The 10,108-nt window shown below is 48.2% G+C and overlaps 1 protein-coding gene across 1 annotated transcript; it reads right to left on the bottom strand.

The window, feature by feature from the left end:
• Positions 1–351: 351 nt before the first annotated feature.
• On the bottom strand, positions 352–9,048 carry KCNE1 (potassium voltage-gated channel subfamily E regulatory subunit 1). The gene is made up of 2 exons (XM_057410045.1): positions 8,735–9,048; positions 352–2,795 (listed from the first exon to the last, which is right to left on the bottom strand). The coding sequence occupies exon 2, from the start codon at positions 2,744–2,746 to the stop codon at positions 2,366–2,368; it is 381 nt and encodes a 126-aa protein (XP_057266028.1). The 5' UTR covers positions 2,747–2,795; positions 8,735–9,048; the 3' UTR covers positions 352–2,365.
• Between the last annotated feature and the right edge of the window lie 1,060 nt (positions 9,049–10,108).

Genomic DNA, 10,108 nt, shown 5'->3' with positions numbered 1-10,108 from the left:
AGGAAATATCCCAGCACCCAGGCCCGGCTCTGGTTAATAGGGTGTAGAAAGGGGACAGATGGGTGGGTGCGCATCAGGTCGTGTCAGCGCTCTTTCTGTGAGGTTGTGAAACAGGTTAGGAGAAAAGTAAATCTGAGGCCACAAGCTTGGTTTGCAATTCACATTTTATTGTTTGTACAGGTGAAGAAAATAGGGAAAAAAGAACTACAGGGTAACGTGAAAGCCTGTGGTGGGAGTTCCCAGCTGCCACTGAAGGGTGGTTTGTAGCCTGGTGGCACAGGAAAGTGTTATGAGAAAGGCATGACGGTCCCCCTCTTTTTTAAAATACATAACATTGCAGAGCTGAAAAAAAATGTTGAAGCCAGCTAATGCTGCCAATCACCCTTGTCACAAATGACTGCACTGGAGCTAATAAAATAAAGTGACCAGCAAGTGCCTAGACCCAAAACAGCTGAAAACACCTGGGATGGAGGGGGAGCTGCAGGAGGGAGACCTTTTGACAAGCTTTATGTTCAAAGTTTTATTGTGTTTTAAAGCCATTTTTGATGCAAGTTTAAGCATTGTCAGCGATGCTGCATGGGCCTGCCTATGGAGAACTATAAAGCAAGAGCATTTGAACTCTCACAAGTGAAGGGAAATTAAGTAATAAACAGACTGCATGGTGAGATCCCAAAAGAGCAGTTGCCCAAGCTGAGAAGGCAACATTTTTCCAAAGCTTGGCTTTAGTTTATATTCCCTTAGAGGAAAAACTGACTCGGATAATTAAGCTGGTGGTGATTTTCCAAGCTGTTCAAGATACTGAAAATGTGTATCTTATCCTCAGCTTAATGGTAGGCACCACCTAAATACCTTTCTTAAAAAATACCCTGCAGTTTTAATTGTCCGAAGTATTTTGGGAACACAATTATGGCTGGGATATTACTCTAGTGAAAGTGCAGTGCTAAAGAAGTACCTATGCATGGAAAAGGGATATGCTGTGACTGGTATCACTTGCCCATCCAAATACTTGGCCAGCTATCTACCCTTGCATTGCCTTTGAAGTGGCTGCTCTGCACAACTTTCTTTCAAGCCTTTCCCACTTCTCTTTCCTCTCCAGTACCTAAAAATGTGACGTGTATCTGCAGAGCAGAAATAAAAAGCCCCTTCTGCCCAGGCCATTGCTTTGATTCCAAATGCGAAAACAGGCATAAAATTGGCAGGGTTGTTATTTTGAGTAACACGACGTCCAGGGGAGCCGTATTTCTCTCTTTCAACAGAGACAGATGAGAGCTGCTGCTGCAGAAGCTGAGTTCAGCTGCCACCATGCCTCCATGGCTCAGCAGACGCGGCCTGCCAAAGGAGGGAGTAAGGAGGCCAAGGGCAAGAAAACCTTGCTGGCACGATCTCCAGTTGGATACTGCAATAGATAAAGAGCTATAGCGAGGGAGGCTGCTCCTGGGAGCTGGAGGAGCTGCTCATGGTCTTTAAGACAAGCACAGGCATAGGCTGTGTCAGTGATTAAATATCAAACACTTTGCGGAGCTGCTTTTCACAGAGCGGAAATTCACTTTCCAACCCAGGGCTAGCACTTAGGTCTCGTGCAATAATTACAGGTGACTGAAACTCTCAGAACATTACACACTTGCACGGCGTAGACCCTATGGGCTGCTGAATCTTTGTACAAAGGTAAATATTGCTGCCAGGATCAACCCCCATCCATGAGGAAGAAAACCAAAAGTAGCTGGCAAGACCAATCTGGGGTACCTATTGGGAATTAGGGGCAGGGACTAAAAAGTATCCCTCCAAAGCCAGCATTTTTCCACAGAAATGGTTTTCAGAAAAAAAAGTGATTTTTTTTTCTAAAATTTTATCTCAAAGGGTTGCACAATTCCAAAAGAAACAGGTAATCCACAGCACTGTACAATTTACAGAGTCATTATTCTATGCTGGACAAAAATGCAAATCAAATATTTTAGCTACTTCAGGTCTTACTTGAAAAGTGTTGCTTAAACGAAACTTGGCAGTTAAGGCCTCTAGCTTGCATTTGATCCAATTTGGTTTTAATTACATGGACTACTGCAAGCGCTCACACTGGCAACCCCAGGATTTGCTTTTTTCATTAGGTGAATCTGATGAGTCCATGATACTCCCTATGTGTGTGTCCCATCCTCAACCTTACGTTGATTGCAATAAGGTTCTGGCGGCTGGGCACTTCTGCAGCACCAGGGCCATCACAGATGCACCAGCTTCACCATCGGTCCATGGTTATTCAACCTGACTGAGGCCAGTGCCTGTGGCTCTGCAGGTGGGCAAGCAGCGAGCCTTGTTTGTGGCAGATATCGTTCGGAATGTCCCTGTGCAGAGTACAATCTTTTCTCCCATTTTCCTAGGAAGACTTTGCCTCAGGAATCTGCGTGCTTGGCTGCTCCACGGCCAGCTGGTTTTCAAAGACACAGCACAGCTTGTAATTTTCTATGAGCTTGGCTTGAAAATACTCCCTGTCCTTCTTGTGCCAAATGTCTGTGGCAATGTAGGTGTTGTAGGGGTCACGGGAGTTCTCCAGCCTCCTGGCACGGATGTTGGTCAGCATGACTCCCACTGTGAAGAAGCCAAAGAGGCCAATTATCAGCAGCACATAGATGATTTCCAGGTTGTTGCTGGCACTTACGGCCTGGGAAGGTGCAGAGCTATTTGTCTGCTCCAGGTAGTCTTGAAGCAGCTTGGAGAGAAGTGAATTCAGGGCTGTGTCATTAGACAGCACCAACATCTTGTTTTTCTGTCCTTCACGCTTCTTTCTTCCTTAATGGTTAGTTTAGCTAGAAAAGAATAAAATTAAGGGATGTGCCATCAGATGAAGACATGATTCCGTCTGTCTCCCTTTACGGGCTCCCCTCCTCAGCAAGAAAGCTACCTCAGGGCCTGTGCAGGGACAGGGTGGCTGGACTGGAATGGAGGGACCCCTTCACCTCCTTTGTCCAAGCCCGGCTAGCTGTGCTGAGTCCATTCCCTATAAACACTTGCCTCACAAGCTCCTCGGTCCTCATAGTTGGTCTGTGGTGGTGCCCAGCTGCCCTGGCTGTTGGCCACTCACCCAGATACCTCCCATGCTGCTATTTGAAGCCTGTGACTTTCATCCTGAGCCCCCACAGGCATGAGGAGTGTCTCACTCCCACTCTACAGCAACTGCTCTGGCTTTGAAGTTTGTGATCATGGCTTCCTTCAGTCCTCTCTCCTCTGCTTTTAGCTTAAGGATTGAATTTGGAAACAAAACTTCACTGAATGGAAATCACTCAGTACCTGCAGCAAGCTCCTCCTGTCCACCCCTGTTGAGGAGTCCTGCTTTTCTTCTGCAGCTCTCATAATGATCTATACCATGCAAAACTGAGCAATCAAACCTCTGACAGAAATGTATCCCACACTGATTTAATGCAAACTCCCAGCTGGCATTTGCCGAGGTTGTGGAAACAGAGGGAGTCTACAGTTAATTGCATACCCAGCAATGGAAAGAAAAAGCACATCCCTTCATCCTCTCTCTTACAGGCTAGCAGTTCTTCCCCAGGGACTTCATTGTTTCCCCCCTCCAAACTAAATTGCTATGCAACCAGTGTCTCATTGTCTGGTTAGGAGGACTCCCATCAGCATCACTGCAGGTCAGGAGCAAGGCAGAAGATGGTAACACCAAGAAGCACCTGGACACCCAAAGCCTCCTAACCACTGCACTCTGCATTGACAGTCTCACACAACAAGCTGAAGAATCCTTTTCCCCTTTCCAGTGTCAGCTGTAAACCAGTTAAGAGTGATCCTATCAGCACTAAAGTCCCAGATCCTCAACAGCAAGGCAACATGACTGACAATATCTCACTACAATGCCTAATTTAAATGTCTCTATAAAATTGAGACAACAGTATCCCTCTGGCTGTGACCCTAGCACAGCTGAATGAGGTACTGTTATTCAAGGTGACTTCCATAACAGCAATCTTGTAGTCACATAAGATGGCTGTCAGTGCTTTCTACAGTTTTAAATCTGTGAGAGCAGGCCAACATATTAGCAAAACTTCTCTAGCATACTTACCTTTTGTTCTTTTTTTTTTTTTTTTGAGAGGTACTGTATTACAATCATTTATAATACATCAAGAATGAAATGCACCCTTGCGCAGAAAGCCATCAAAAGGCCTAGGCAGCAATTACATCCCACTGTGACAGCGACATTAATGATGTATAGATGTTGTGCTGGACCTCTGCATGGGAGACAGTTCAGCTGTGCACATAGCCTGCAGCTGCCGGTAATGACACTGCAGTAGATGAGATGTATCTGGAGGCTTCTTCAAGTTGTCTGTGCCTTGCTGTGGCATAAATGCTGTAAAAGCAGATGCTGAGACAGAGGAAGCAATAAGAGGACACTGATCTTCTGACCTGCCACCCCTCATATGAAGAATAGTTATTTACCCGGTGTGTTCTGGGCTAGCGGGTGCTGTTGGCAGCCAGGTGAAATACACAATGAATGCAGACACGAGTATGATCAAACACACTTCACAGAAATTAATTGCTAATGGAACTGTATGTGGTGGTTTCAGTGTGAACCCTTTGCTAGACTTCTCTGCTGTGCAGTCATGGATCTGGGGACAGGTCTCACTGAAAGCCAAATGCTCAGCCCAGGATGACGAATTCTGTGGACAAAGCCCTGTTCTTTCCATTATACAACCCCGGGGCACATGAGTGGCACCAGCCCACACCAGATGACAACAGGGTGCTTCCCCTGGTGAGTGGGTGACCACTGGGAGCCAGGTCAGGCTCATGGGGGTGCAGACTCACCCTGCTCCAAGCAAGCAGTTCCTGCGATGCAGTGCCTCACAAGCAGGAAGAATGAGCAAACGGACAGTATGCCTTGGTGTATCGGCTTTAAATAGAGCCGAGCCTGGGGGTGGCAGAGTGAGACAAAAATCAACGTTAGAAAACAATATTCTGCTCCAATTTATTTGTTCAGTTGCATGAGTCAAAGCTACAGGAAATAACATCTTGGCAGTATGGGCTTAATAGTTAAAATCTATTCACATTTCACAGCTGTTTTCAGATCCTTTAGAAAGGAAAGGAAGAGAAAAAGAAGTTTAAACCTTTATCTGAGATTACTCCTCCAAAGCATGTAGAGTGTGTCAACACTGTAAACTGTTAAAACTGCTAACAAGTCATGGCAATAATAACTTTAAGATAAAACAAAGAGGAATTTCGCTGGATCTCTCAACTTCTTCTGGAAGGACAGGGGAATCACTTCTCATAATAATTTTCAGTAGCACTGAAGACACTTCAGATGCTGATGAAATGATATTTTGAGGCTGGATATCCTCAACTACCTCTCTATATTCTTTTGGGAGGTTTCCGAGGATTGCAAGGTACTGCCTACTTATGGATTCCTGAGCTAGAACCCAGCAGGGAGCTGAATGGCCCCATCTCCATAGCCACATCAGTCAGCAATAACATGAGAGGTTAAGGGAGGGAAGGGGCATTCTCCTGCTCCCCAGGAAGTCTCCCCTGAAATCTCAGCAGCCTAACTGCCTCACCCACCATTGCAGAAGCCCTGTGCAACTCCACTGAAATCCGTACTGGGACCAGTTTAGAGCCACCTGTGTCATTGGTTTGCTCCATGGCAGATGGTCACATCTCACTGTCCCCAAAGCTCTCTGTTTTGACCATAACCAGGGTGGCTTTCTGCTTCCCACTATTCCCCCCAGCTGACTGCTTATGAACTGCAAATCATGGTCAATGCCCTCATGAGACTCCCCTGAGGAGCTCTGAGTAAAATCGTACCCAGCCCAAAATTAGCATCCTGGTTTACCCAGGCTTCATCCTGGTAAACCAGGACCTCACCTGGGGTGGTGGCTCCCATCCCACAGCAGGCTTCGGTGCATGCCCGGAGGATCACTTGGGAGGAGCAAGCGCTGAGCAGTGAATTACTTGTTAGAAATGACCTGGGGCAAAACTGAACAGTTCAGCAACTTTTGCACTGGCCAGTGACTCGGAGGGAATTCCCTAAGGTTGGCAGCAACGTGGGACACATCCTGCTCTTGCATGCATTGCTGCCTCTCCATCCATTACAGCAAATACAGGTGACAGACCTCCAAAGCAAAAGTAATGGACTCAGTGCAGACTGCTTTCCAACACACAGGTTTCCCAGCAGTGCAGGTGTATTGATGGCATAGCCCAAACTCATCTTCCATCAGGTGTCAACAACGACCTGAGTAACTGCCTGTGGTCCATGGTGCCAGGCAGCACCACTGGAGATGGCCCTTGCTCACTGAGCCTTGTCCCTTTCCTCACTGTCATCTGCTGCTTGCCCTTTCATTCTCATGCCATGGATTTCTTGTTGGAGGTGGAGAGGGACCTCCTCTGAGTGATATCTTCATGGAGAGCATGTGATTAGCAGTCAAGATGCCACAGGCAGGTTTCTGGAGTTGGGAATTGAGTCTAGATCTGTCTCTAGGAAACAGATCTACACCATAAATGTCTCTGTGTGGTCAGATGGGTACAGCCCAAAGGCCCCTGAGTAGATGAAAATGGGTCCTAGTCTGCTTATTTCCAAGCACACCAGAGTCTGTTCACACTGCTCAACTGGCGCAGCACCAACTCTGAGAGCCACCTCCTGAAGGAAAAATTGAGGCATCCCTGGCAAAGGGCATCTGTCAAGACTGCATTTTGACAGGTAAGAAGGGGAATTAGGAAAGAAATCTTCAAGCCACTAAGGTCCCTTGGTTTGAAAAGGCTGTGTGTAACGAAGAGCTGTGACATACAAGCTCAAGGAAGACCCGGTTACTGCTAGAGCTATGGGACTGGAGGATGGAGATGCATGGGCAAGCATGGATAGGCTTCATGCACCTGGTGTCTACCTGCAATCTCAGAAACCATCACTGAGGCCATGTCTCTCCAGTACACCCATGCTATGAGAGATCTAATACTAATCTCTTGAACACCCAAACGTTCACAGCTATGGAGTGCTAGAGCTGCCAAATGCAAGTCCATGAGGCTGCCTGCATGATGCAGAGTCTGACCCCAGCTGGGTCTGAAGGGAGGTGAAGCTAAGGTCCTGGAGAGCATGCTGTGGCTGTCTGGGTGCTGAGGCAGTCATGCCCACTGCTGCTGGGGAGGTAGGACTGTGACAGGGATACCATTACAGAGCTGTAAATTGACATTTGAGTTCAAATAGAGCAATTTGCAGCTGCAGCGCATCTGGCATTTAATATAACTTCCGTCTATATTACAAATGTCAGAACTGACTTAGACCTGGCTGATTCCCAACAAAGGCAAAGCAGAATAGGCATCTCTGATAAAAAGCAGGCTGATGGCATCTCTGTGAGCTTGGGTGCTGCTGCCAGTGGAGTGCACCCAAACCAGCTGGAACTGCTGGCTCCATCACGGTCCTTACTGCCCCTGTCTGAATTGACCTCCTTTCCAGCAAACGAGCTTCAGTGAAGCGCATGCTGTGAGATGCTGCTGGGTCCTGGTCGACCACTGGGGCAGGCAATTTAAAAGGAAAAGAGACAATTTTCTGTCATGTAATGTACCTAGTTAATGTGATATTCGGCTTTGGAGCTCAGAGGGAATTTTGTCCTCAAGCATTAGGTGGGCAAACTGATTCGCTTTGGCTGGATGTACTTTTCTTCCCTACTGAGGTTAAAATGTAGTATTTATGATGTAAGCAGAGGTGGATGTTAAATGACAGATGTTCATCTCCTAAGCAATTTTCTCAGCTCTCACAAATCAAAGGACCTGCATTCTAATTTATACTGAGTAAACACCTCCAGCAATCTCTCCCTCATATTACTGCCAAAAGCATCAGTAACCAAGCACCAGAAACCAAGGGAGTCTAGAGGAATACATACATACCTTTAGAAAATACAGTACTCCAGCAGCTTCTCATGAGCTGTTAACACACAAAACCACGGTGCACTACGCTAGTAACGAAAGATAGCACAGCACATCGCCTACCTCCCTGCATTTTCTGCCAACACCACACTTCACCACCATAAAGCAGTGGATCTGCTGACCTCTCTGGCTCATTTCCCTGGCTGTTCGTTACAGAGATGAGCAGGATCAGACAACTTTCTGGAGGCCAGAGCATTGCACAAGACAGACCCATTTCCTCCCTCCAGCTCCTGGAAATTTTGCACCAGTGCAGCATCCAGGATGCTGTGATCCTACCACAGATGGGCCAACACTGCAGCCCAGAAGCAAGCAGGGCTGTATGGATAGGTCTGCAGTTATACACAAGACATGCACACCTTCTGCAGTCCCTACCTTTCTCTAGCAGATCTGTATCCTCTTCCAACCAGTCCTAGGGCCACCCATCCCTACCCACCCGAGCAACGCTTCAGGTCCTCGTTTCATTTTAAAAAGCAGCACTCATGCCGTAGCATACACTTGTTTCTTCCCAAAAGCACCATTTTATCTAACCACAAGGCAGAAACTTAGCCCTCTTACACACACTGTATATGCATCATTTTGAAGCAGAAACCCCAGCAACCTTCCTCAAACAATATACAACCAAGTCTATCCTCCCAGACAAATGCAGATGCCTTGGGCTTGCACAAGAACAGGCAAACTGGCACGGCTGTAGCAGCAAACAAAACCTGTCAGACAGAGCCCTGGCTCCCTCTTCTCCATCAGTTCAGCTCTGCTGCTCCGCAGCTCCGTGGCTCTTGCAGCCTCCCAGTTCTCCACCACCACCCGCTCTCACCACCAGCCCCTCCTGAGTGTCGGTACAGACCTGGCAACGAAGCACGGCCGGGTGCAGGGCTCCAGCCCCTCCAGGGGAATGAGAATAAGGAGGATGTGAGCCCTGGAAAGCCCGCGGGTGTGACAGCCTGGGTGTGAGCGGGCTCCTGCAGGGGCAGCAGCCTGGGTGTCAGTGTCCCCTGTCCCAGGATCAGAGCAGAAGGTGAGAGGCAAACAGGAAAACACGCGGGCTCACCCGGCTGGGGGAGGGCAGGAGCCCGTGGCGTGGGTGCTGTCAGACGGCCTCCCGCTGCAGGTGCCGGCTCCACATGGGAGGTTCTGGGGGGGGTACCAGGGCAGCTCCCATGCTGCAGCCCATGGGTGCCGGCAGGACAGTGCAATGGGAGCAGAAAGAGGATGCTGGGGTGTTGGGACATCCCAAGTATTGCTGCCCTTGGCACCACACAAGCTGCTCATGCATGCTGACACTCACCTCCCCACTCCACTGCACAGGGCACAGACACACCATGCCTCAGGTCTAGACAAGGGACTAAATCTGTGGATAGGCGCACAGGGAGGTGTTTTTAGAAACAGCAAAATCCCCTAGGATTAGGAGCTATGGCAATGTAAAGTGAGGTCCCTCTTCTGGTGATATTACAGCCTTTTGGGTGTGAGAAGGAAGGGGGGAACCATTTCCAGGGCTGCCCCTCAAAACCAACACAAACAGCTCACTGCATGGGGGACTGGCTATCTCCTGTCCATCACCTAAAAAGAACAACAAACAAACAAAGAAGACCTATTTTCCATTTGAGAAGAAAGTGTCTGTTAGTCAAAGCGAGGGTTCATTGCTGCTCACCTGGAACCTACAATGAATTTATTGTCTTTGCAAGGCAGCTGCATGTAAGCTCATTCAGATGATACTGCTGATGTGGGATAACATGCTCTCAGCATCCCTGGGGTTCTGGAAAATCCATATTTGGTGTGTCCTGTGGTCCCTGGAAGTTCCCTGCCCTGAGACCTGCAACAGCCCACAGCAAATGAGGACTAGGATGGCCCCTCCTCGGCTGATGCTCCTCAGCTTTACCATGTGCTGTTGCTAGGGTGGGTGCTAGAGACGAGAATTTAGACGGTGATTGAGGTATGGAAATGAATGGATGAAAACAACGTCTTCATATTTTCTTGCAACATCACCCAAAGCATTCTGAGACAAGAACAACAATGTTTCCCTGGGGAAGGTGGGAGCATGTGATGGGGAGGAGCAGCTGGTGAGTGATGAGTCCCCTGCCACTTCCCAGGGCAGGTGAAGGGTGGGTGTCATCCCACCATCCCAAATGCAGCAGGGAGGTAACCAACACAATAAGGAGTGAGATAGGTGCCTGGCATGGAGTGAACCCCTTCTTCAGGGGCACAATACATCAACCCCACA

The sequence above is a fragment of the Pezoporus wallicus genome, unplaced genomic scaffold, assembly GCF_028554395.1.
Source record: "Pezoporus wallicus isolate ANWC-B61680 ecotype Strahan unplaced genomic scaffold, APGP_CSIRO_Pwel_v1 contig_7011, whole genome shotgun sequence".
NCBI classification, from domain to species: domain Eukaryota; kingdom Metazoa; phylum Chordata; class Aves; order Psittaciformes; family Psittacidae; genus Pezoporus; species Pezoporus wallicus.
The sequence above is the reverse complement of the archived record's forward strand: the minus strand, read 5'-3'. Positions and strand labels throughout refer to the sequence as shown.

What these genes read in the sequence shown, in the direction of transcription:
- KCNE1 (XM_057410045.1), bottom strand. Translation starts at nt 2,746, where the DNA reads ATGTTGGTGCTGTCTAATGACACAGCCCTGAATTCACTTCTCTCCAAG.